The sequence below is a fragment of the Enhydra lutris genome, unplaced genomic scaffold (assembly GCF_002288905.1).
Source record: "Enhydra lutris kenyoni isolate GAN:26980312 unplaced genomic scaffold, ASM228890v2 scaffoldscaffold50, whole genome shotgun sequence".
NCBI classification, from domain to species: domain Eukaryota; kingdom Metazoa; phylum Chordata; class Mammalia; order Carnivora; family Mustelidae; genus Enhydra; species Enhydra lutris.
The window spans coordinates 472,246-499,807 of NW_019154134.1; the positions used below are offsets into that span (position 1 = coordinate 472,246).

General features: G+C 41.4%; 1 protein-coding gene across 4 annotated transcripts; it reads left to right on the forward strand.

Moving 5' to 3' along the window:
- The first annotated feature begins 9,033 nt into the window (after positions 1-9,033).
- LOC111156965 (ring finger protein 14) lies at positions 9,034-26,320 on the forward strand. Of its 4 annotated transcripts, none has more exons than XM_022518147.1 (9): positions 9,034-9,154; positions 11,420-11,595; positions 13,622-13,791; positions 14,843-14,994; positions 17,723-18,250; positions 18,916-19,144; positions 21,792-21,964; positions 22,967-23,097; positions 24,648-26,320. In XM_022518147.1, exons 3-9 carry the CDS (start codon positions 13,638-13,640, stop codon positions 24,703-24,705), a joined length of 1,425 nt encoding a protein of 474 aa, XP_022373855.1. In that variant the 5' UTR covers positions 9,034-9,154; positions 11,420-11,595; positions 13,622-13,637; the 3' UTR covers positions 24,706-26,320. The 4 variants fall into 4 exon arrangements, with proteins under 4 accessions (XP_022373855.1, XP_022373857.1, XP_022373856.1 ...); XM_022518148.1 differs by lacking the exon at positions 9,034-9,154 and adding an exon at positions 9,187-9,304 and having other exon boundaries at positions 24,648-26,148; XM_022518149.1 differs by lacking the exon at positions 14,843-14,994 and having other exon boundaries at positions 9,091-9,154; positions 24,648-26,148.
- Positions 26,321-27,562: the final 1,242 nt, after the last annotated feature.

Below are 27,562 nucleotides of genomic sequence, written 5' to 3' on the forward strand. Positions count from 1 at the left end.
GGGAGTGGGGAAAAGGAGGAAAGGGGACCAGTAGCTCTGTGTTTGGGCTTGGTGGTCATGGGCAGCTCCTCACAGAGGGCATTGGGCCAAATCCTGAAGACAGGGAGGAGTTAGCCAGAGGAAGGTGAGTAAGCAAGGGAGAGGCAAAACAGGCAGAGGGAGCAGAGTGGACAAAGGCTGGAGGTGAGTGAGCTGGCTCCTTACAGTATCTCCAGAGGTCTGTGTGGAGAGTGGGGAGGAAGAAGGTAGGCAGGGGAGGTCAGAAGGGGCTGCCAGACCCTCCTGGAAGGCCTGGAGTCCCATGTTTAGGATTTGGACCTTGTCCTATGGACCATGGGGAGCTTTTAAATGGCCCCAAGAAGGAAGATGAGGACAATAGCTCTATGCCAGGCCTTGTCTCAAGTGCTTTACCTATACCCTCCTGTTCCTCCCTCATACCCAGGCCATCAGGATAAAGGGTTAGCTAACTTGCCCAAGATCACGCAGACTGGACCTCCAGAAAGCCCCTTGGGTTGCACTCTGGAAAATGGATTGGAGGAAAACAGAGGAGGGAGTGGGGAGGGCCATTGAGAGTAATGCAGGGGAGCTTTGGTGCAGAAAACTCTGGTGCTGAGAATGTTTCCACAATGCCATCTGGTGGCCAAAGGCAGAGAAAAAGGCCCAAAGGCGGAGAGGTGGGTACCTGGAGCTCACACATAGGCACAGCTCTAGACCTGTCCTGCATGGAACACAGTGGAAGGAGCTTACATACGATGACAGTCACTTATCATGAGAAACCTAATGTGACCCACTGCCTACTGAAAGATTTATGGAACTCACGATTCTACCAGTGTTAACATTTATATTCTCGAAAGGACATTGTCCTATTTATGTTCTGTGTGTATGTGTTGCCTTAATTGTACCATGTTTGCAAAAAATGTACTCCCAGGTCACAAAATAAGAAAGTTTTTTTTTTTTTAAAGATTTTATTTATTTCTTTGAGAGAGAGAAAGCACACAGGAGTGATGGGAAGGGGCAGAGGGAGAGGGAGAAGCCTACTTCCCACCTAGCAGGGAGCCTGACACGGGGCTCAATCCTAGGACCTTGGGATCATGACCTGAGCCAAAGGCAGATGCTTAACCAACTGAGCCACCCAGGTGCCCCGCAACAAAGTTTGATTCTGCAGACAGTTTTTATGGCTATGGTTTGTTTTATTCACATTGGGGGCAGAATCCCAAGCCAGCAAATAAGACTTTTTTTAAGGTGATAATCTCTGGGAATGAGGTCCCGCTTAGTAATTTTCTCTCCTCCTTTCTGGTTTCAGGGATCAGCCACATGTCAAGGGGCAAATGGAGCTGTCACTGGAGTTTGCCTGGAGAGCCTTTATCCCTCTGAGTTTTGAAAATAGATCTGAAGTTGCACAGGTCCCCTGAAATTGGTTTGGAAAAGCTAAGGATGCCTCCCTCAAGCCTGAAATATTTTTTTAAAGAGGGCAGGAATCAGGGCTGGTGTTTGGAAGTCTGGCTCGCCACCAACCTTGAGGTCATTCACACTTGGGCCCTTGGCTATGGGACAGTGTTGGGGAATGAAGTGGGAGGTGTGGGGGTGGGTCAGGATTTTTTTCAAAATGCCTGATGTCCTGAGGATCCTTGAGGGGTCAGACCAGCAAGGTGGGACTCTGACCCTTGGGGGACTCCCAGGTCCACTGGGTGAAGGCTAGGATCGTGCCACACCCTATGAACATGTTGAATGGCTGGCGGCCCACCCTCGGGGCTCCTTGTGAATATGCCAAGCAGCTGTCACAGTCACTGTCACCAAGGCCGCTTGGTGAGGCTCGGACGCTTCCTCCTTAGGATCGTTCCCATTGGGAGGGTGACAGAAACACCCAAGGTCAGCCTCTTTCTTTTTGAGTGAGACCTTGTTGAAATTGGAGCCAGTGTGGCCAGGAATCTTGACTGGAAGACTCAAGTAGATGGGTCACCTGCTCTTGATGTGACACTTTGTGCTCTTTGTTGGGACAGATGACAGTTGTCTACTCCCACACAATAACACCTCTTTCTGGGCCCAGTGTAGGGAAAAAAAATGTACTTTGTAGGTAGAAATCTGCCAAATAATAGAAGCTTTCAAGAAATGAAAAGGCTGGGGTGCCTGGGTGGCTCAGTGGGTTGGGCCTTCAGCTCGGATCGTGGTCTCAGGGTCCTGGGATTGAGCCCCGTCAGCGGTGGGCTCTCTGCTCAGCGGGGAGCCTGCTTCCTCCTCTCTCTCTTTCTGCCTCTCTGCCTACTTGTGATCGCTCTCTGCCAAGTGAATGAATAGAATCTTTAAAAAAAAAAAAAAAAGAAAAGAAATGAAAAGGCTTTGTGTCTTGGTTGTCTTGCATTAGAGTGGTAGCTCTCAAAAGGGGACAAATATCAGAATCACTTATCTGAATACCAAGGAAAGGGCGAGAAAATTCATACTCTTCCCCTTTCCACCCTGCCAAAGAGAATTTCGTAACTGCCAGCTCCCTTCGAAAAGGCTTCCCTTTTCATTTGGGACAGAGTTGGGGAAGTTGGTTTGAAGTTTTTTTCTGGAAAGAGAGGCTTAATTGATCTACATAATAAAAGGAAAATAGGAGAGGGGGATTGATGAGGGCTGAGGGGACCATGGAGGGGGTTCATGAGAGAACAGGGTGGGGGGCTGTGAAAGGAAGTAGTATGAACATGAGGACTTGCCAGTGAATCGTTGTGGACTATGGATCTCCTTCATGATTTTCAAGAAAAATGCAAGAGGAGACTCAGAATTTATTTTGTGCTTTAGTAACCATAACCGGATCCCATAAATTCTGAGTTAATAAAGGTTACCCATATGTTTTGTCTTTCTCTCCAACGTTGGAGGGAAAGTGGGCCACTTCTAGCATGTAGATTTTAATTCTGTATGCAGTCTGACACATGCCCCGTCTCCACCTCAATGTCATTGAGAACCACTGATTTAGAACTTCTTAGAACTACTAGCAACTTTGTAAGGGCCAAAACTCTATAGCCATCAGGATTTCTTACTGAGCACCCTTCTGGTCGCCCCCTCTCCCTCATGCCTGTGTCACTGTTCAGCGAAGGTCTGTCCATAGCCGGTTCTCCCCCCATGTTTCTACAGACTCTTCCTTTGGTTTTCCTTCCTTCTGACTCCCAGGGATGGGCATGTCCCCAGACACTGTCCTTAATCTTCTCTTCTCCATATGGTTATTAGCCCAGAAACTGTTTGTCAGATTTAGCAAATAAAAATACAAGTGCTGGGCGCCTGGGTGGCTCAGTGGGTTAAGCCTCTGCCTTCAGCTCAGGTCATGATCTCAGGGTCCTGGGATCGAGTCCCGCATCCAGCTCTCTGCTCTGCGGAGAGCCTGCTTCCCCCCTTCTCTCTGCCTGCCTCTCTGACTACTTGTGATTTCTCTCTCTGTGTGTCAAATAAATAAATAAAATCTTAAAAAAAAATACAAGTGCCAGTTAAATTTGAATTTTAGGTAAACAATGACAATTTTTTAAGTATATTTTTTTACCAGGCCATCCTACTCAGAAGTAATATATACTCTCAACACGAGTTTCTCTTCTGTTTTTCTGTTTTCTTTCCTCCTCTTTCTCCTTCCTCTCCTTCTCCTTCTCTTCCTCCTCCTCCTTTTCCTTCTTCTTTAGAATTTTGATTTACGCTGTGAATTTGAAAATCTATCAGCGAACACAAAAATCAAACACATTGACTGGAAGCATCATCTGTACATGAATATTCAGAAGCTGACTGTGTTGATTGGCCTTGTTATGTATTCAGCATTTCTGGGTGACTCCAGGATCGAACTGTTCTCACACTGACAGAACCACCCTTGGGGAAACCTGGCTCACGCTCATTCATTAACTTATTTGGTCATCCAATCATTTATCTGGCGGAATTTAGCATGTTCTTCTTTATTTACAAGGTCATTTTTTTTTTTTTTTTTTTTTTGCAAGGGAAGTAGCTGAAGTTGACCCACATTTTCCTTTCCTCTCAACCATTGGTTTGGTTCTCTTTCTTCACATAGAATCTAATCAACCTAATTCTTGCCTTGCTTCAGAAAGGTTCTTGCAGGGAGACGCCTGGGTGGCTCAGTTGGTTAAGCAGCTGCCTTCGGCTCAGGTCATGATCCCAGTGTCCTGGGATCAAGTCCCACATTGGGCTCCTTGCTCGGCGGGGAGCCTGCTTCTCCCTCTGCCTCTGCCTGCCAGTGCTCACTCTCTCTCCCTCTCTCTCTGACAAATAAATAAAATTAAAAAAAAAAAAAAAAGAAAGGTTCTTGCAGGAAGGAAAATGAGTCTTCCCTTCATTACATAAATTCTCATGGGGCTTCCCTTTATAAGTTTATGACAGCCAGGAGTTGAGCCTGGAGCTCTGAGAGAAACAACCGCACACTGATTTATGATGGCAGCTGCTGCTAAATCTTACCCCTTTTCCTTCTTACAGAGCCCTGTTACCTTGGGGTTACAAAACTCTTTTCCCTGTTATTCAGGGGAATAATAATAAAATGCCAGGTTGCAAGTATAAACATGATCATTCTGTGCCTATTATTGTAAATCACATTTTACCTTGCATCAGAAGCACAGAAAACATTTTATGCTGTCAGCCACCTCAACCTCTTTAGGAATCTGTTTTTATATAACCCTGGGATGACCTGAGGTATTGTTGGAGCTGCCTTGACCAGGGAAGCTGGTCACACAGGTGATCTGTTTCTCCTTACACACCCAATTAATCATTTTCCTTAAGCAAAGCATTAACTTGATCTGAGCATAGCAATGGGGTTAAGGATGTGGGCTCAGGGCTGCAGTTGCTTGGGTCCAAAGCATTTGTGTGACAGTAAAAACTCACTTCACTTCTCTGTCATCAATATCCTTAGTTTTATTTTTTAATTTTTTTGAAAAGATTATATTTATTTGACAGAGAGAGACACAGCGAGGGCAGGAACACAAGCAGAGGGAAGGGGAGAAGGGGAAGCAGGCTTCCTGCCAAGCAGGGTGACTGATGCAGGGCTCAATCCCAGAACCCTGGGATCATGATCTGAGCTAAAGGCAGCCACCCAGGTGCCCCAGTTTCCTTAGTTTTAAAACAGGAATGATAATGATGCTGGTAATTATGTTTTCAGGTTCTGTAAAGTTTGACATAGTCAATACACAGCATTTAGAGCAAGGCCTGGTATGTGGGTAGCCCTTTAAGGTTTAGTTATTTATAATTGTGCTTTTAAGGTAGTGGTTCCTCATTTGCTTTTTACCCTGAAGCCCCCATTTGAATGAAACACCAATGTTTCAGATTCCCATGTGATGACTGGAAACCTTTTAGGAGGGGCATCTAGGTGGCTCAGTGGGCTAAGCCTCTGCTTTCGGCTCAGGTCATGGTCTCAGGGTCCTGAGATCAAGCCCCACATTGGGCTCTCTGCTCAGCAGGGAGCCTGCTTCTCCCTCTCTCTCTGCCTGCCTGTCTACTTGTGATCTCTCTCTCTCTCTCTGTCAAATAAAAAAAATCTTTAAAAAAAAAAAAAAGAAACCATTTAAGATCTACACGGTGAGGGAACTCACAATGACAAGATGCTAGTAGGAATCCAGTGATACCCCTGTCTTAGAGTGGAGCTCACCACCATCCAAACCTATCCCAGAGTTGGGGCAGGGCCTTTCCTTCTACACTGCTACCCATCTGTTGTTAAGGCTTGTTTCAGGGCTGCTCAGGAATGGTAGCCATTGGAGAGGTGACTGTTAACACCGGGCAGGTGGGATGAGCTCAGCAAAGTCTCTGGAGCAACCACTGGATGCCCCAGTGATGGATGGGGACAGGTACAGGCATTGATCGAAGCCTTCTGGTCCCTCCAGTCACCAGCATATTCGGACTCACTCCTGCTTCTCTACTCGATGGTCCAGCCATGCATGAGTTCTGACCTCTGTTCTAGGTCACACATCCCATCCTCTTCTAGCCCGCGGCCCCATCATCTGCTGTGCTTGGGGACAGGCGATGGAGGTGAGTCTCTTTCTTTCTCTCTCTATTCTCATTCTCACCTAATCTAAAGTCATAAAATCTAATGCTGACTTCCTTAAGGTTTTCCCCCCTAATTCTTTTTTTTTTTTTTTTTTTTGAGAGAGAGAGATCATGAGTGGTGGGAGGATCAGAAGAAGACGGGGAGGGGTGCCTGGGTGGCTCAGTGGGTTAAGCCTCTGCCTTAGGCTCAGGTCATGATCTCAGAGTCCTAGGATGGAGCCCCGCATTGGGCTTTCTGCTCAGAGGGGAGCCTGCTTCCCCCTCTCTCTCTGCCTACTTGTGATCTCTCTCTGTCAAATAAATAAATAAAATCTTAAAAAAAAAAAAAAAAAGGAGAGGGGGAAGTAGATTCCCTGCCGCATGGAGCCCAACATGGGGCTCGATTCCAGGACTCCAGGATCATGACCTGGGCCGAAGGCAGCCGGGCAGATGCTTAACACACTGAACCACCCAGGCACCCCTCCCCTTTAATTCTTAAGGCAAGAACGATTTTGTTCTCTCTGTATTTCTGCTACAACAAACCCAATTCTTTTAGAGTCTGCAGGAGAGTGTCGAACTTTGGAGGAGCAGGTCCTAATCCTGTATTTCCCCACCGTATGACATCGGTCAGATCACTTCACCCATTAGTGCCCCAGTTTCCTTAACTATAAAATGGGGAAACAAAATTGCCTCCGTTCTGAGATCCTGGGTATTTAAATGCAATAATGCATGGAGTGCCTGGGTGGCTCAGTCAGTTGAGCAGCTGACTCTTGGTTTCACCTCAGGTCATGATCTCAAGGTTGTGAGTTCGAGCCCCATGTTGGGCTCTGCTCTCAGTGGGGAGACTGCTTGAAGATTCTCTCCATCTGCCCCTCCCCCCACTCACACGTGCGCGTCCGCGCTCTCTCTCTCAAATAAAGAAATAAATCTTAAAAAAAAAAACCCTAAAGGAAGTAAATAAATGAGATAATGCATGATAATGCTTAGCACAGTGGAAGCCTGGGCACATGGGGAAAGCTCAATCTAAAAAACTCTACGGGCACATAAAACTAAAGACACAAAAGTCTCTTATTTTTATGGAGTCTAAAACCAAAATTGATTGGAAAACTCTCTTTATCCATTCCTGACCTCAACACTGGACTCTAAATATTTAGTCCACATTATTAACACTGCTTTGACATTCTCTTTTCTAGTCCCTCCATCCTGTGACCTCTGGCATGATGTCATGATGTGATGTCATAATTCACCTCCTGCTTCGATTTGTGAGAATTTCCCAAGCTGGTTCTTAGGCTCCCTCACTTCTTGCATCTGGGAGGTTGCTGGCAGGATTCATGGTCTCACCTGTGAACACTCAGTGGTAGGTTTGCCATATATTTTGCTCTTGGTTTTACTTCCTTGGCCTAACGTGAATAATGATATTAGTGAATGGCTTCAGAGACTCTTCCTCCATCTTTGTGTCTTTAAGGAGTATGTTTCTGGTTTGGGTATGATCTGTGACAGTATAGAAAATTAGGAGTGATTATTTACATCTCAAAAGTTTTCCCTCTGTGGAAGTCAGGTAAGCACCTTCAATGCCCTGATTCACCCACTTGGTTTTCTTCTCTCCTGGTGCAGGACGAGCTACATAATTTGTGGAACCCAGTGCAAAATGAAAATGGAGAGCTTCCTGTTGGAAAATTAAGAATTTCAAGATGGCTATAGGAGAGCATTAGACCAAGAGCAGTTTTCAGCTCTCTTGGGTATATACCTAGGAGTAGAATTGCTGTGTCTTACTGCAACTCTATGTTTAACCTTTTGAGGAACTGTCAAACTGTGTTCCAGAGCAGCTACACCATTTTATGTTCCCAGAAATGTATGAGTGTTCCAATTGCTCCCAGTCTCATCAATACTTATTATGTCTTTTTATTATAGCCATCCTAGTGAGGGTGGTTTCTCCTTGTGGTTTTGATGTGCTTTTCCCTGATGGCTAATGATGTTGAGTGTCTTTTCATGTGCTTCTGGACCATTTGTATATCTTCTTTGGAGAAATGTCTATTCAGAGCCTTTGCCCATGCTGCAACATGGCTAAAACTTAAAAACATTTAAAGTTGGGTGTTTTTTTTTTTTGTCTTTTTTATTGTTGAATTACAGGAGTTCTTTATATATCCTGAATATTAGATAAATGATTTGCAAATATTCCTATTCTGTAGGTTGTCTTTTCACTTTCTTGATTGTGCATTTGAAGCACAAACGTTTTGAATTGTGTTGAGTTCAATTTATCTATTTCTTTTTATTTTGCTTGTGCTTTTGGTTTCTTATCTAAGAAACTGTTGCCTAATCCAAATTCATGAAGATTTACTCCCACATTTTCTTCTAAGAGTTTAACAGTTTTAGCTCTTACATTTAGGTCTTTGATCCATTTTGAGTTAATTTATACATACAATGTAGGGTAGAGGGCATGCAATTTTAACTCCCGCTCTGCCTCTCAATAATCATGTATCCTTTGGTAAGTTCCTGAACATCCCTACGTTTCAATTTCCTCATTAATAAAGTGGAAATAACAAATAGTACCTAAAATCTTAAGGTTACGGTGAAGATAAAGAGAAAATGTACATAAAGCACTTAGCAAAGTCCTTGAAGCATCCTAACCGCTCCACAAACGTGGTAGTTATTACTGTTATAATATGAACAATGGGTAAATGATTTCATAGAGGAGGTACCATAAAGATGGGCAGCATCTCTGGATTGTTACCGGAGTGTCTGTTTTGGATAGACCACTGCCTTTCGTTCACCTCTTGGGACTGGCAAAAATTTTAATTCCCGGGCCCATTCCAGAACTACGGCAAGGAGCCCCCGGGGCACAAAATCTGCATATATGTCAACTTGTCCAGAAGCACACTTAATTTCCAGGCGGGGGTGCGGAGGTGGTGACGCAGATCGCGCCGGCAGCGCCGCCTTTAGCCTTCAGGGGGCGGCCGAGGGCCCGGGGCGGTCATGGCGGCTGCGCAAAGCCCTCCCTTCGCCGGGCCGCCCCAGCCGGATCCGCCGGGCTCAGCTGACAGCTCCAAACACGGAAGAGGCGGTGCCGAGCGCTGGTTGAGCCGGGCGTCTGTAGGCCGGCGCGGCGGTGGTGGTGAGGAGACCAGGGCTAGGGCGGAGGGCGGAACTTTCGGGCACGGAACAGCGGGGTGGCCGGAAGGTACGGTGTGGACCGCGCTCCGGGCGCGTGAGGCCGAGAAGAGCGGCCGGGCCGGGACTGCACAGTGGGCCCGAGTCCCCGAAATCCCGGACGGGGCGTCCCCAGCTGGGTACGGCTGACATCCCACCCACCCCCGGGCGCTCCGAGGAGGTAGGGGAAGGTCCAGGCCCTGCTGGTTGGGGACACCTGCGGCCGGCTCCCACCTCCCACGTTCGTACAGCGCCCTCTGTGTCCAAGGGCTAGGGCCGGTGGCGAGGCTGGGGCTTGCTCCCTGGTTGTTGGTGAGTCGCACAGACAACGACTCAGCACGCCTGGTGGTGCCTTGGCGGCGTGCTGATTCCGGAGCCAGGGCTGACCCCAGCTCTGCAGTTTGCACGGTGTGGCCTGGGAGAATGAGTAGGATTTTCCCAGGCCGAAGGGAAACCCGGCGGAGGAGGGCTTCCCTCCATGGTGTAGCGCCCTCCCGTTTGCCAAGGCTAATATTAAACTTGCTGTTCATCTCTCATCTGATGGCGCTGGGGTTTATTCTAGTTCCTGGGTTCCAGATGAAGAAACAGAGTGGTCTGAACCCAGATTTAGTTATCTACTAGCGGTGTGACCTTGGGCCCTTAAGGGACTTAAACGGTCATTTTTCTCATTTGTGTAATGGAAGCAGTAAGAGGACTTGCTTCATGGAGTTGTGGGAATCTAACAGGAGGTAATGCATTTAAAGGGCTTAGCACAATGCCTGATAAACGCTTAAGAGCCCAGTAAGTGTTACTTTTCTTGGTGTTATTGTGAATCCTGCTACTAGTGGGATGTGACAGAGCGGTCTCTCAACCTTAAGGTTCTGGTCCCCAGTTTCACCACACTCCATCTCACACCCGTTCAGTTACACTTTTTTCCCCAGTGCCACACAGGGCACTACTAGATGGCGAGGACAACACACAGATGGAAAAGATCTGATATTTGCTCTTAAGGAGCTAATGCAGTCTGTTGATACAAGTTCAGAAACTACGATAGTGCCAAGGGTTGATGTGGTAATGTGGGAAAGTTATAGTAAAAAAATGTTGGCTGGATCTTTAAAGACTTGACATGTAATTGGAACATTTTTACATAGAATAGGGGCTTTGGATGTGGCTCTTGAGAGCTGAGTGGATAAAATGAAACTGTGGGTCTGCCTTTTGAGTTAAGGGACTGGGACCAGGTGGCAGCTTTAGACGGTGGGATAGGTTATGAGGAGCTGTTTATGGGAGCCACTGTTTGGAGTAGAGCTTCTCAATCCTAGCTGCACTTAATCACCTGGAGAGGTTAGATAACTACTAATGCTGATTTAATTGCCATAGAATATGGCCTGGGTATTGAAAGAACACAGTTCTCCAGGTGATTCTAATGTGCAGACAAGATGGAGAACACTAACCTAAAACCAGAATCATTATAAATTCATCTTTCACCTTATTTATAAATGTTCAAACAGAAACGTAATTATGTTATCACCACGCACTATGTCTGGTAAAATTGTTTAAGATTAAGTAAGATAATGTGAAAGGACCTAATACAACATACAGAAGGTGCTCAGTAAATGTAAATTGATTCTGAATTTCATTCTTATTTGGGAGTCACATCTGAGAATCTGGTTTAAAAATTACTGCTTCATATAATATTTTTGCACATAACTTCATGGTGTTCTTAGGTTTCTCTGTAACCACCCTCTCCTTCCCCCTTACTCCTAGTTAAGAAGTCTGGCTCTAAAACTTCCAGAATTGAACTTAAAAGTGTGTATGTGTGCATGCATGTGCACGCTTTTGTTGTTTTGTTTTAAATATCTTGCTGTCATGGTTAAATTGACCTAATGTTGAGTGTCCCTAGCAGGAGTAATTCATTAGTAGGTGAGAGGAAAAACTGGAGGGGGATAGAAATGAAGAAAGAGGAGAAGCTGAAGAGGAAAGAAGAAACAAAAACAAAAAACAAACCCAAGAAGATGTTTAGATGCTTTTTATGGGACTTAGTGCGCTCATGTCACAGATGACCTTGGTATTCCACCTTGACTCCTCCCAGGGCTGAAGGCAGTCAGATAAGGCTTGTCTCCTCGCTGGGGACGTGCAAATACCCCTTTAACCACATGGCTCAGTTAGGCTCTCCTAGAGAAAGTAATATGCAGCTGTAGATTGGCATCGACGATGTTAGGATGTGTTTGACTTAAATGGTAATAACAGAAATTCAGAATTTAAATTTGGAGAGTGTCTTAACACCATCTTTTGTATTTTTTTTTTTTTTTTTCTGCAGATGGCAGGATTTCTATAGTATATCTAGTATGAGTTCCAGATCTTGGCCTTTTATCCAACTTCAACAGTCTCATCTCCACCTTCTGGAGGATAAATGGGATTTGCATAAATTCCAAATTCTGAACTGAAAAACAGACTGCATTGCTAATATCCTTTTCTTCTGGTTGTTATCAACAGGTACCAACTCACCTCAACTGGAACATGTCACTGTATTCTGTTTGGGTAGGGATGCTGCTTAAGCAGAACCGAGATCATCTTCTGGCAAAAAAATATTTTTTGAAAACAGAGTCATTTTAAATGAACTTGTTCAGGTTTTGTAGTGTTACTTTTTATAATATCCTAATTTTTTGGTTGTGTACATTTCAATTAAAAAAATTTTTTTAGTTGAGAGGGCGCATATTTGCAAATCCTGTTATAGTCCAACATTTTAATTGACGGAATGGTAATTTTTTATTGTTGCCTTAATAAAGTAATTCCCTTAGATTATCATTACACATTTTTCCACATATACATTACCTGAAATTGTGCATCTTTCAGTTGATGCACTTAAAAAGCCTCGATTTTACATTGTAATTGTAGTATATTTTCATTCTTAGTTTTGCCTAAAATAATGGTGAATCTTACAATTGTTGTGACAGAGGGTTGTACTTGAAAAATTTAGTGTTCCTTTGCTGGCCTCTAAGTTATCTAACCTCTCCTATAGTATCTGTCTCTGTAACGTTCTTTAGAACAGGGTGTTCTCAACTGGGAGCAGTCCCTCTGCTGCACCCCTGTGGGGGGCACATTTGGCTATGCTGAGAGGGAGGCACGCTGTTGGCATCTAGTAGGTTGAAGCCAGGGATGTTGGTACATCCTGTAGGGCACAGGACAGCTTCCCACCACAAAGAATTACTTGTTCCAAAGCGTTAGTAGTACTGAGGTTGAGAAAACCTGCTGTAGAGATTTCTGTGCATTTAAAAAATTTATTGATTTTTAGGAAGTGTATCACATATACTTTAATCTTTCTGTGAGCAAGGCACTTTGCTTGTTTCGGGTGGCAAGTCAAAATAATTTGTGATTGGGGCGCCTGGGTGGCTCAGTGGGTTAAAGCCTCTGCCTTCGGCTCAGGTCATGATCCCAGGGTCCTGGGATCGAGCCCCGCATCAGGCTCTCTGCTCCGCGGGGAGCCTGCTTCCTCCCCTCTCTCTCTCTGCCTGCCTCTCTACTTGTGATCTCTCTCTCTCTGTCAAATAAATAAAATCTTAAAAAAAAATAATAATTTGTGATTTGTTCTTTTTTTTTTTTAAGATTTATTTTAGAGAGAGAGAGCTTGAGCAGGAGGGGCAGAGGGTGAGGGAAGGAGAAACTCAATCTGACTCCACGCTGACGTTGGACCTGATGCGGGGCTCAGTCCCACAATCCTGGGATCACCTCCTGACCCAAAACGAAGAATCAGAAGCTTAACCAACTGTGCCACCCAGGTGCCCTAATGATTTGTCCTTTTTAAAAAATTTTTTTTAATTCATGCTTTTCCCCTCCTAAATCAGTGATACCTATAACTGAAGTCGGCAATTAGAAGCACCACAACTGGGGCGCCTGGGTGCTTCAGTGGGTTAAGCCTCTGCCTTCGTCTCAGGTCATGATCCCAGGGTCCTGGTATCGAGCTCCACATCAGGCTCTCTGCTCAGCAGGGAGCCTGCTTCTCCCTTTCTATCTGCCTGCCTCTCTGCCTACTGTGATTTCCCTCTCTGTCAAATAAATAAATCAATCTTTAAAAAAAAAAAAAAAAAAAAAAAAGCACCACAACCATCGTTTTTGTAAAAGCTGTTACTTTTGAGGCATCTGGTGGCTCAGTCGTTAAGCGGCTACCCTCAGCTCTGGTCATGATCCCAGGGTCCTGGGATCCAGCCCCGCATTGGGCTACCTGCTCAGCAGGGAGCCTGCTTCTCCCTCTCCCATTCCCCCTGCTTGTGTTCCCTCTCTCTCTGTGTCTCTCTCTGTCAAATAAATAAATAAAATCTCAGAAAAAAAATATACTGTTTAAAAAAGAAAAGCTGTTATTGCAAAGTTACTAGGTTATTAGATATCTTACCATTTCTAGTTGAGCAGAAAAGTGAGAATATTGATTCTTTGCAGTTGTTTGTGAGGAACTTTACTTTTTTTTTCTTTGGTGCCAAACTCTGTGCCTTTTCTATTCTTAACTAATTGGAATAATTGTCTTCAGCTTCTCAGAAAATTAAATGTCGTCAGAAGATCGAGAAGCTCAGGAGGATGAATTGCTGGCCCTGGCGAGTATTTATGATGGAGATGAATTTAGAAAAGCAGAGTCTGTCCAAGGTGGAGAAACCAGGATCTATTTGGACTTGCCACAAAATTTCAAGATATTTGTGAGCGGTTAGTTAATAATATTCTCTTAAACAGATTTTTCTAAATAAAGGTTATTCTCAATTTCTTAGTGTACCCTAAATTATTTGCCATCTTGTGTTTATAGTCATTAGTAGTAAATGATAGTATTACAGATTGAACGCTTGTTTCTCTTTTAATTGGAAATTGGACAGAGGGTAAATAGTTCTCAATTTGATTCGCCTTTTGACCACTGAATTGGGATATTATCCTACATATTTCGTGTGTTCTAATCTTCTAGCTAGCAGTTTATCAGCTATGAGTCATTGGCTGTTAAATAGGGATAATAAAAGAGAAAATGACATAATGTATGTGAAAATGCGTGGAAAGCTTTAAAGTACCGTGGTGGTTGTTAATATTATTTGGTTTCCAGAATCATTTCAACTACCATAAACCTGTGACATATGCTGTTACTCTGTGACCTTTTGCTTCAGAAAAAAAAAACAAAAAAACTGCTGCTTTTGATAGAAACGTTCACAGAAGACTTTGGTGCACACTTTCTCAAAAAGTTTCTACTATAAAGGCATTGAGTAAAGAAAGTAAGTGTGATAATTTAAAATGAAACTTTGATTGTGAGAGTGTTGTGTGCTGTATCTTGCCCTCGAGCCTGAGATCATTGTATTGGCACAAATTCTCCCAGCTATGATTCATGGATAGTTGGCACGTGCTGCTTTAAGTAGGTCATGGCTCTTAATAGAAATAAACATCCTTTTCTCTAGATGGTGTCTGTAATCATCTACTGTAAAACAACGACAAAAGAAAACATTGTATATTACTTGCTTTCAGTTAGTGTTAGGAATTTGTACTCAAAAGTGTATGAGATAATAAGTTATGTGCCTTCATTAGAAATTTCATGGTGCTTACTAGATTTCTCAAGAGTTTACAAGATTTTTTTTTTTTAAGGTGGTGGCTACGATAGAAAATGCTTTGGGGGAGGGTCTTTATCCCCTCAACTAAAGCATTAGTCTTGAGCACCGCTCAACAGTGATGGACACTCAAGTGTTGACCAACTGATTCTTTCTAATCTTTGTTTTTGGTTCAGGCAATTCAAATGAGTGTCTCCAGAATGGTGGCTTTGAATACACCATTTGCTTTCTGCCTCCACTTGTGCTGAACTTTGAACTGCCACCAGATTATCCATCCTCCTCCCCACCTTCATTCACACTTAGTGGCAAATGGCTGTCACCAACTCAGGTTAGACCCGAAACTTAATTTCTCCTATCCATTTTTAGAAACTTAAAAAACCATCTTTAATTGAAGACTACCTTGATGATCTTGATTCAGTGCATGAAGAACAAATGGCTTTGATTTTGTAATTTTTTCCCCTTGGCTTCTTGAATCCTAATGTTAATGAATTGAAAATGTTGGGTATTTTAGAAAGGAATGGCAATGATTAGGATGACTAATCATTTTGAATTGCAGTAAGAATAATTTTTAATCAAGTATATATATTTTTTTCTGTATCTTGCTATTTACCCATTTAATCTGCATTGTAATAGAGACAATAAGGTCCTCCACATTTTCCTTAGATGTTGGTATTACTTTTTTTTCTTAGTTTTTTATCTAGTCCTTAAATAAAAGATTTAACTGTAATTAGGAGGACTAAAATTGAGCTGATGTACTTAGAATAAACACATTTCCTAAGTAAACATAGTAAGTGCTTTTATTTTTAGAGATCTGTGTAGTAATAACAAATAATTGTTGACTGGTCTGCCCTGGATATAAATGCACACAAATAGAAATGTGTATGATTCTTACATCTCCTCTCTCATGAACCTCGTATTGTGAAATCTTCATTTCCTCCGGCTTACATATCCTTTTCTAGTATCCTTGGCTCTTGATTGAGATGTAAATATGACTTGAAGCTAATATAAAGTACTCTGGATAGATAATGGATCAATAGCAGCTACTTTTCTAGAAGTCGTGATGAAGATTGATAGGCTGATGTATATTGAGACAAAAGCTGTCAGAATTACTTGACCTCAAGGAACAGCTTGTCAGTTTCTCCCTTTTGATCCATGGAGTTTTCATTCCACCCCACGGACCAGTCTAATCTTTCAGATGAGAATGCTTTTGTAAAATTGAGCTTATGATTTAAAAGCAATTTTAAAAAAGGGTAATACATTTCGAATAAAAAAGGGATATTACCTAACGTCCTGATATCTGTGCCAGAGGCAATATATGCAAGACAGTGGATAATTTGCCCAAGAATATCAAGGCTGTTTGACATTTAGATCACAGAGAGTTGACTGAATTCTTTAGATACCGATAATCTCATTCCTCCAGAGAGCTCAGGATACTTCATATCCATGCATGTGTGCACATGTGTACACACAGGTAGGAAACAAGGACGGATTCAGTGAGTGTGTGGTTGCAGTTTCAGATTCCAGCCAAGTAGCATCTACTTTTTCTGCTGGCTTTTGGGAGTGTGGGGAGAGGAGAGTTGTTCATTATTTAATGTGTTACAGCTGAAATTACAACAGGATTCTCTATCAAATAAATTCTTGTGCATATGATTGATGTTTTAATTAGCCTCATATCCCTTCTTGGTTCAATTCTTGTTGTTTGCTGGGCCCTGATTCCTTGTGATTGTGAATCTCACCTGTTGATAGAGAATTTGACACATGGTCCTGGCTTTCCCTGGATTGGTTGGTACAGAGAAGGGAAGTGAGTTTAGCCTCATAGTATTTTCCATTATGCTTCTCCCACTATATATACAAAAACACAGTCTCTCTTACTCTTTTCGTCTCTCAGTTTCCCCCACCTCACATTTATGTGCATCCCAGCTGCCTCTTTTGAGAAGGGGCTGGAAAAGAAAAGAGGATGAAGGAGAATGTCTTCTTCATTGGAGTTGGTGGCTCAAATAGCACTCAGAGCTCCCCTTTTAGTATTTATTACATTTTACACATTTCAGCAGGTTTCTCAGAAGTATGATTGATCTTAGAAGCATATTCATGTAAATGTGAAAAAGCATTTTGCATGGTATTTAACATAATAAGTTTTCAAGTTCAGGAAGTGTTTATGTTTGTGCCTATGGAGGGTTTAGTGAATGGCATCACGTAGAACAAGGAATAGAAAATGTGGTCCTTTTTCACTTGTTGTTTAAATTTACACAATTTGTCTGCATCTGGAAGGCTTATTTTTTGTGTTTGGCTAAAAAGAAAAGCTGCTTATAATTCCTGAGCTCTACTTACTAATATTCTACATTTCTAATGGAAAATCCTCTTACATTTCCCTTTCAGATTGAACAAACCATCTTTAAAGAGGAAAAGTCAAAGTAGTTTAAACTTTGGTTGCTTAGCTTAGGAAGTGTGAAACCACGTTGAGGGCTTATAATCATTTCCAGGTTCCATATCAGTCTGTCTCCCTCCATTAATCAGGATCTCGTGTAAGCCCAGATTGCTTAGTTAAAACCGGCTTATAAACCTGACTAACGAGGCTTCTGAGGTTGGATTCTGTTAGTGATTCTTTCCCATGAGTTGACTTTTTGATGGGACTGAAAAAGTTAGAATTAATAACTTGGATGATATTTTTACACTGCTCTCCTTCTAACCATTATGCAGGTACCTACAGGACAAGGACCCCAGAGGAATAGAAGTAGTGCATTTTAGAGTTCCATCTCGTTCTCCTACATGAGATATATAGCAATACTAAAACAACAAATACAGACAAGATCCTCCATTTCAGTGGCTCATACGTAAACCTGTAGTCTTGCCATTTCTCTTGTTTTCAGCTTCTTTTAGCTTCTGACTATGTGTTCTGCTGTGACTCACGTTGTTGAATAGTGTAAGTGCTCCACTAAGATCGTGTTAGGAATTGTAAGGGCTTAACTCAGAAGTTAAAAAGATTTCAGGAGAAATGAGGAGTTGACAGTATCCTCATCTTCCCACACTCATCAGCACCCTCCTGTGCTCTCTCCTAGCTCTCTGCTCTCTGCAAGCACTTAGACAACCTGTGGGAAGAACACCGTGGCAGTGTGGTCCTGTTTGCTTGGATGCAGTTTCTTAAGGAAGAGACGCTAGCATACCTGAATATTGTCTCTCCTTTTGAGCTCAAGATGGGTTCTCAGAAAAAGGTGCAGAGAAGGACGGCTCAGGCCTCTCCCAGCACGGAGCTAGAGTTTGGAGGAGCTGCTGGATCAGATGCAGAGCAAGAGGAGGCTGTGGATGAGAGAGCCGTGCAGGATGTGGAATCCTTGTCGAATCTCATCCAGGAAATCTTGGACTTTGATCAAGCTCAGCAGATAAAATGCTTTAACAGTAAATTGTTCCTGTGCAATATCTGTTTCTGTGAGAAGCTGGGGAGTGAATGCATGTACTTCTTGGAATGTAGGCATGTGTACTGCAAAGCCTGTCTAAAGGACTACTTTGAAATCCAGATCAGAGATGGCCAAGTTCAGTGCCTCAACTGCCCAGAACCCAAGTGCCCTTCCGTGGCCACTCCTGGTCAGGTAATCCTCTACTCTGCTGAGAGTTGCCTCCTGCTTCTCTTTCACCAAGGGGGGCATCTTCTCAGGAACTTCCTCGATGGGCCTCCTCTGGGCAGGCTGAGGCCTTGGTGCCAGGTGCAAGTTGTTTCAGTGTATCCGTCAAGAATGCCTTGATCTTACTCAACTTACTCAGCTGTTGAAGTGAATGTTAGATGCTTCCTCTGCTGGCCTGGGCTAGTTCTTGGCAATTCTTGGCAGGGATGAGTGTCAGAAAAGTAATTATAAAGCATTTTGGTGATTTACTTTATCTGCTGGGATCCCATCAACCTTGCATAATCACTAGCCTCCCTCTGTGTGAGGTTGAGATCCGAAGGGCACATTCCTTGGCATGGTTAACAGAATCAGGGACAGCATCCTTGCTTTGACCTTTTTTTTTTTTAAATCAACTTTATTAACCCATAAATGGACCCATTTAAAGTGTACAGTTTACTTAGCTTTGACACATGTGTAAACCCATGTAGCCCACATCTCAGTCAGGGTATAGACTTGGCCACATTCGGTTTGATTTTGAAGTAAGAGAGTTTGAGTTTGTGTGCGTCTAGTTAGCACCAGCATTTTAAGGATCGCCTCAGAATCAGAACTGGTTGGGAAATCCTCACATGTATGTACTTTCTATTTCCCTTCAGGTCAAAGAGCTAGTGGACACAGAGTTATTTGCCCGTTACGACCGTCTTCTCCTCCAGTCCACCTTGGACCTGATGGCGGATGTGGTGTACTGCCCCCGCCCGTGCTGCCAGCTGCCTGTGATGCAGGAGCCTGGCTGCACCATGGGCATCTGCTCCAGTTGCAATTTTGCCTTCTGTACCTTGTGCAGATTGACTTACCACGGGGTCTCTCCATGTAAGGTGACTGCAGGTGAGTTGTAACTGTGTGAACGCGATACTCCTGTCCTCTGCACGCACGTACACGTGCACACACATACACGTGCACACACACACACATACCCCACCCCAAGAAAAAGCTTAAACACTTACACACACACACACACACACACACACACACTGCCCCAAGAAGAAGCTTAAACACTTGAATCATGCGATTTGGAAGTGCTTGTCTAACAGATACTTTTTTGTTTCAGTTACTGTCCTAGGCTCTGGAGATACGGGAGTGACCAAATACCCTCATGGAACTTAAATTTTAATGGCGGAGACAGGCAAACAAAATAACAAGATTAGATGGTCATAAGAGCTATGGAGGAAAAAAATAATGGGGACAGGATATGAAATGTTGTGATGGGGAAGTGGCTTAGGATTTTACTTAGGGAAGTAAAGGGGGAAGACCTCAGTGGTAAAGTGGTTTCAGTAAAGACGTGGAGGAACTAAGGAAACAAGCCATGGAGATAGCTTGGGGGAGAGGGCGACATGACAAAGAAGGAATGGCAAGGTAATTTCTATCTAGGAACCTGGGATAATGCTGCTCCTACTTTGCCAGTGCAGACCATCTTAGCTGTCACTCTTGTTTCCAAGGCATGTATGTCTGATTAGTCATCAAGTTCTTTATCATTGGGTCAAGGAAAGCCTCAGAATCTTCCTTCACCCTCAGGGCTTCAGAAAACCACCATTTATTGAAGCAGGCACAGGAGGTGAAATCGGTTCATAACTCTGATCTAAATAAGGATTGAGAAATCAGGCCTCTGACCTCAGTTTTACTGGACTTTGATAGCTTAGTCTTCTTACACTAACGGGGTAATGATAATAGCTATTTCATAGGGTTGTTTTAAGGTTCAAATAAACTATCTAGTGCTTACTCAGAGCTCATATCCTTGTTACACTGATTTGTGACAAGAGAAATAAAGAAATGGAGAGACAGGGCTAGAAAGTTGCAGCGATTTCACAATAATTTTATGTGTGAACTAATAAAAATTAAAGCTTATGTTTCTTGTCTTTTTATAATTTTTCTAATAATTCATTTGATTGTATTTTGCAGAAGTTTTGGTCTTTGACAGAGTGGTGGGGGAAAAACTGGTCCTTCACCATGGATAGTTTGAGAACAAAGGGCTTATCTATGGAAAATGCAAAATGGTAACCATTAATGCCATTATTACGATGGTTGCTAATTGTTCCCATTAGCAGAGTGTTATTACCTCCAACAAAGTGACCCTAAGAGGAGAACAACTAGATTATTCCAGTTGCCTAGAGCAGAGTTTTGTAGAGGGTATGGTCAAATGGGGTGGAGAATTCACCAGAGTAAAATAGAAGTTTTTGCTTTAGACTTCTATAACCTTACCCTTGAGAAGCTGAAGTACGTCTCACGTGTTTCATAGCGTTTATGGAAGAAATCAAAGAAGCTTGAGGGCTTCAGCAAGATTCAGACTTGCTTTCTATATCTATATCTGTATATATATATATATATATATATACATATTAGATACTATATAAAGTATATGAAATACTAACAATTATTTTGAGAACGCTAGAGCAGTAATCTTTGCCCTTAAGAAATCTGGAGACACAAACATGCTTTGAATTTTTAGAGCGATAAAAATGACAGGATAAAAAGGTACATGTCTGCTCCATCTAAGTAGAGATGATGGAACCATGGGAGTGTACTGTGCAAAGAAATCGTCCGCAGAAGATCCACAGCGTAAAAAGGGAGTCAGACATCTAAGTAATACAAGGAGAGTAAACTAATAAAATAACTAGGACAGTGTTGAGAGAGGTCTTCAATTAATGGTGTTGAAAAATTAAGTTGACAGAATGTGAACAAAAGCCTCTGTCCACAAGTAAAGCCCTTGAGAATGGCTGCCCATTCCGTCTCAGTTAAGCGGTGGAACAGTGCCATGAGATTGAAGAATATCAGGGGAAATGTTGACAGGAGGAACTTGGCAGTACCTGTGGGTGGCAAATTTTAGTCACTGACTTTTTTTTTTTTTTTTTTTTATCTACAGAACTGAACAGTCTTTGCTCTTGAGCCAAAGGTGCTTTTGTTTATTTGGTAGGGCTTGTTATTGTCATATGATGGATGATGCTGACTTTGTGGAGAATCAGTGTCTCTTTCCACCTTTGTGTCTTTTAGCTAAGTCAGTTTTAAACTGTGTGCTACTAGTTGCACAAACGTGCCAATATTAATAAGTCAGAACCAACAAAAAAGATGACCTCTTATTCTGATACCTTGCCCAAGTCCAACTTCTCTAGCTGGAGCATTCTTTTATGTTCTTTGTCATTTGTACATGTGTCATTTTTACCTACTTATAACCTAAATATCCCTTCTGGATTCTGTAATGAGTGTTTTAATTGAGTTGTATCCATCTCATAAGTTTTTAATAACTAAATATTATGCCATTAAGTGGCTCTTTCCCATGTGGTTATTCCTTCGGACATTTAATTTGTTTGCCTTTGTTATATGCATCTCCATGCATGTAACTGTACTTTGGATTATTTCCTCATGATTAAAGTTCCAGTAATAGCATTACTGAATAATCAAGGGTTATGACCATTTTTTAATGGTTTTTAGTCAGCTTTGCATAGTTGTATAAAAGTTAATTTTCCATTTCACTTTCCAGAGAAATTAATGGACTTGCGAAATGAGTACCTGCAAGCAGATGAGGCCAATAAAAGATTTTTGGAACAGAGGTATGGTAAGAGGGTGATTCAGAAGGCACTGGAAGAGATGGAAAGTAAGGAATGGCTAGAAAAGAATTCAAAGAGCTGCCCATGCTGTGGAACTCCCATAGAGGTAAAGCTTTGGGCCCGACTTGGCAGACACACTTAACGAGCTTGTTAAGTGTGATTGCCTTAAGAAGCCTATTAATTTTATGACTAAGAAAACCCATTTATTAAACCTACTTACTTGTATAATGCAAATTCACTACCAAATATTGTTATTGATCTTAAATGCAGGTAGACTTACCTTTTTAAAATGCTTTCATAGAGTGAAAATTGTTCTCACATTGTATCCATAACAAAATTGAGTGGGTTATGAGGAAGGCCTAGTAGAGCTACAATTAACTCTTAATTCATTTACATGATTTAAAAAAAAATCAAGCCTGACTTCTTAGAACTGTTCATCCTGGAATTTAACACACCTGCTTAAGAAGTATAAATTTAGGAAATGCGGACATTTTCCTATTAATCTGAGCCAAAATAGACATTTTAAATCTATTGATTCTTGACAAAATCGTAATATGTTTGAAAGTCGGAATTTATCTTTGGTTTTGAATTTCCTATTCCAGTCTGTTGTATCTGAACTGGACCTGATGGTGATTCCCCATTTTACTCTATTAAGGAAACTGGCATTTAACTACATCAGACGTGTTTCAACCCCATGTTACAGTGGAGTACTTGATACTAAGTGTTTACCTAGATTTGTGTAAAAAGTTTAAAGTCACACATACTAAATCCAAATATTTTAATAGTAGTTTACACGTTCAGCTTATAATATACATGTTTGGTTTGTGTCTACTGTTTATCAGAAAAGATTTGGGGGAAATATCTAGTTGTAATTTGCTAAATATTTATAAATATGTAATAGCTAAATATGCTAAATATTTTCTGTATTTTACTTGTAAAGCAACAGAGAAAGGCATTTAATAGTTACAGTGTCTTCCTGTATAGCTCAACCCTGCATGGGTATAAAGGAGATGACTTAGAGAAAGTATGTACTCAGTCTTGTTGGCATGTGCTTTTCTCTTTTGCTTTTATAGCCTTGATACTATTCTCTTTCTGTCTTTTCCACCAGAAACTAGATGGATGTAACAAGATGACATGTACTGGCTGTATGCAGTATTTCTGCTGGATTTGCATGGGTTCTCTCTCTAGAGCAAACCCTTACAAACATTTCACCGATCCTGCTTCCCCGTGTTTTAACCGGTATGTATATACCATCCCCTGCTCTCAGCAGCAGTTTTTGGTACTTCATTTGTAGGCCACTTTGCTTAAAGAGTTCTCTTACATATTTTCTCACATATATAGTCTTACATTTTCTTGAAAGTGAATTTATGACCAAAAATACGCTGTCCGGAAATTTTCTTTTTTATCCTCCTCAAGTTTTTATAGTGAAAATTTTCAAACATACAGAAGAGGTGAAAGTTGAAAGAGTATGATTAGTAGGATACTGTCTAGCAAAATGAACAAGTGATAATATTTTGCCATATTTATTTTCTAATACATGATCCTAAGTTGGAGATAGGGTGCTTTCTCTCTAAATACTTCCACATTGTCTCCTAAGATAAGAATAATTCTTCTATACAACAATACTTACATTTAACAACGATGGCATACTATCATTTAATAAACATGTTTTAAAACTTCTTAGTTATCCCTAAAAAAATCTTTTGAAGCTGTTTTACTGAACCAGGATATAATCAAATTCAAACATTTTACTTGGTTCTATCTCTTCAGTCTCTTAATATAGAAGAGTTTTGCCTGCCTTTTTTTTGTATGTGTTGAGGGGAATGTTGACATTTGAGAGAGTCCAGACCACTTGTCCTATGGAGAACATCTTACTTTCTAGAGTTTTGCCTGTCACTGTTGTCTTTTAGTTTCTCTGTCCTATTTCCTGTAAATTGGAAGTCAGATCTGCACTGAGTTTGAATAGATTTCGAGTAACATTTTTGATAAGACTACTTCCTGAGGGATGATGTGTACTTCATATCAAATCAAATTAGGTCCATAATGTCAGGCTGTCCTGCATTATTAGTATGCTGCTCAGTTCTGTTGTTGGCTCCATTGTAAATATAAGTTTTCTGTTGTCAATAAGTAATCTCTGGGGTGATTTCTTGGCACAGTGTGAATATCCTGTTTTTCAGAGGCTCTGATTTCAGCATCTGTTGATGACTTTTGTGAAGAGGCATCTCTCTAGTATCTACAGTCATTGGTGATACTAAATTATAAGAGAAGTTGAAGAAACAAGCTCTGTCCATGAACCATTGTAAATCTAGTGTTGAAATTTGCATACATTTTAGGTAACATAGGGAAGGAAAACAAGTTGGCAGCCATAAAACATTATACCAGTGGAGCATTCAAAGACAATGAAGCAGAGAGTAGAGTGATTCACATGTAATAGAATTATGGTGGTTTGGAAGAGTCCCCCTTCTAGATTGCCTGACTTCCCCAATCCTGGCTTAATTCCATTTACTGTGTACATTGAGTATCAGTTTTTTGATTCCCATTTCCGATTATTGTTAATCCTTGGCGCTAGAGAGTTGGTCTGGATCTGAAAAGGGCTATTCCTGTAAGCTTCAAGACAGCTTGTTCAGAGGGAGGCGTATTTCAGCCTTCCCTAGTGTAGTGATTAAAGGAAGGAAAGGATACACAAAGATGTTTTCAGAAGAGTACAGAAAGTAATTTTGAGAGAAGGAAAGAGATGATAATGAGTTTTTCCCATGTACCTACAAATATGCCTTATTTTATGGTTCCAGGTTGTTCCATGCTGTGGATGTTAATGGAGATATTTGGGAAGATGAGATTGAAGACTAGTTAACTCCTACCCAAGATAAGGAAGTGGAATGGTTTGCCCTAATCTTTTGTCGAGTACACAAAATAACTTTGCAGGATATTTAGGGTACCGTTAATTCACTCTTCCTTTATAGAAGATGTGGAAGAACAAGGTTTCTATTTTCATGTGGTACTACTGACTAAGGCACATTCTTATGTTTTTCAGTGTAACATAAAGAAAATTATAAGCCAAAGGTTCAGAAAATGAAAACTAGAGAATATTAAATACTACAGTGTGCCCGAAGCTCTGAATAGTTAAAAAGTAAATATTTATTTTCATCCCCAAGCTTTAGGTGAGGAGAGGAGTAAAGGGTTAAACTTATAGACCTTTTTATCTGAAAGCATCCCTCTGAGGCATTATGTGGGAGTCCCCTCAGTACTACGCCTCAGAACTGGGGTGGGTAGAAAGAAGCCTTATTAAAATTGTACTGAGAGCCTGATCTCATTAACTCCGTGTTACATTCCTTTGAACCTACGTTTCTGCCAAGTTAGTTTTCTTCGGAGGAAGCCCTTTACTCTGTAACGGATTGGATGGCTCAGCGTCATTTTGATCTACTGCTTCTCAGAATAGAAATTTATAGATAATTTTAAAAATATTTTTTATGCCACAAACACTGTGGGTCGCCTGGTATTTATTAGTGGTGTGCAGTCTACTGGTTTTGAGCCAAGTCTAGAATTTAATGATCTTGGCCCAGAAGAATGTCAGTCCCATTCAACTCTTCTGGACCATAGAGCCCAGATTCAAAATGACTTGTCTTTGCTACCTTTTGTTTATCTTTCTCTTCCTTCACTCTGACCCTACCTTCCATCAGTAAGGACGATTTTAATATTAACTCCAGCGTCTCATATTTTTATTTCTGCTGGTGTAAGAGAAAGCCTAATATATTCCCAAGCTGAACAAGCTGTACTTTCCTTAATTACCTCCATTTTGAACTCCATACTATTGTAGTTCCAGTCCTCATTTTCTGGATTCTTTTTAAAGGTCTTCTCTAATGAGCTACGGAAATTTGGCTTCCTATCCTTTTTTGTAACAACACTGTTTGGGGTGATAATTTTAATTCCTAGATTCCTGTTTCTGGGTTCTGATGGCTTTTTGAAAAATTGTCTTTCCTTATGGTTTGGTGAATGGCTTGGTAGCAAAATAAGATTTTTTTGAAAAAGAGGACAGAGGGATCCAGCTGCAGCTGTGAACATGTTCTTTTTCCCCAAATTGTCATTGAAAACTGGGGAGTCACTTTCAACCATTTGTGTGTGTGTATATCCAGAGTCCGCAAGGACTGTTTCTGGATTGTCAATGAGGCTGCTTAATCTTAAAATAAAAGTAATTTAAAAATTGTCTTATAATTAGAGCAGAGTTCCTGCTATTCTGTCTCCAAGGCAACTGATCACATTTAAAAAAAACTGTATGGCATGTAACACATGTTCCTAAAGTGAGCAGAAAAAAGTCATGGAATAGCACCTCCTCTCTTAATCAGACTCGTGACTGAACTTAGGTTTTAGTGCCCATATTTTGTTTGAACCATATGGTTCATGAGCTTTCATTTTGCACATTTTATATAAGAACTAAAGTTAAAGAATAGAAATGGAAATTAAAATCATTATATAGTATACACCTAAGAAGAGTGGCTGCATGATTGAGTAGGAATTCAGGGGAGGTTTTTTTAGTAGGAGCCACTCAGAAGCTCCTCGGTTCACAGACTGGTCGGTATTTGCTAGAGGTTATTTTATTTTAGGCTTTTGCACATTGTGTTGATGATATAGTGGAAGTAGGACAGGAAGCTTCATCGTGAAGTTTTGCGAAAGAAATGGGAGGTTCCTCTTTCTTCATGATTTTAAAAAACACAGCAAGTGGTCAGTCTCAGACTTGTTTGTTCATCTGAATGTTTCATCCTTTTTTCCTTAGATACAAACCCGGCAATTTTAACAAGGACAGTAGGGCTTGTAAGGTCTTAATTTTGAGGTATGAGTTATGGGGTAGTTTTAAGGTGGTGTAGGTTGGGGTAGAATATTTTTGTCTCTGAGTAAAATGAAAAATTGGGATAACCCCCTGAATGCCCTATGAAATAGCTGGAAGGTTGGCAGATCAAGAAACTATATGATAGAACAAAACAAATTACACCTTGTTTAATTTCATGAAGGCTTGTTTTGTTGTGTTTTTTTTTTTTTAAAACAAGTGGGCCAAGATTTGTCCTACATTAACAACAAACCTTCATGTGTGCTTTTGGTGAGAGCGAGAGCCAAGGATCCCTGTCCGGACTGCCAGTTCGTCATGCTCAAAGTTATAGTCTGAAGAGGTCCCGTCTCTTGATTTAAATAAAAGTTTTGAGTCTAGAACAGATAGATGAAAATAAGCTACTAAATAACTTCTAAAGCCAAAAAAGAAGTTTTGTGACTTTTTAAGCTTGTGATTGAACGGACTTAAGGGCCCGCTTTTGTCAGTTGAATTGCATCTTTTCCCATTCATTTTTTTAAGTTAACATTTTTTAGAAGTTTCGGATTGACAGAAAAATTGCAGAGGTAGTACACTGTTCCCATATATTCCATGTTCCTATTACTGGCATCTTCTGTTGGTATAGTACATTTGTCACAGTAATGAACAAATATTGGTACATTGTTTGTAACAAAAGTCCATACTTGATTCAGATTTCCCTAGCTTTTTCCTGTTGACCTTGAGCTGTTCTCAGGTTCCATCCAGAATGCCGCATATTAGGTTTTGTCATGGTGTCTTCTTAGACTCCTCTTAGCTAGCACATTATACGATCTATTTTTATTATTAGTACAACTTAAATATCCCTTAGATCTTAATGTACCTTGATTGGTCAGACCCTGAAAACCTTTT

Bases quoted from the DNA above. Each gene is read 5' to 3' on its own strand.
- LOC111156965 (XM_022518147.1), top strand. From the start codon at position 13,638: ATGTCGTCAGAAGATCGAGAAGCTCAGGAGGATGAATTGCTGGCCCTG. The intron at 18,251-18,915 runs GTAATCCTCTAC...ATTTCCCTTCAG, and splicing joins CCGTGGCCACTCCTGGTCAG to GTCAAAGAGCTAGTGGACAC. The intron at 21,965-22,966 runs GTAAAGCTTTGG...CTTTTCCACCAG, and splicing joins GCTGTGGAACTCCCATAGAG to AAACTAGATGGATGTAACAA.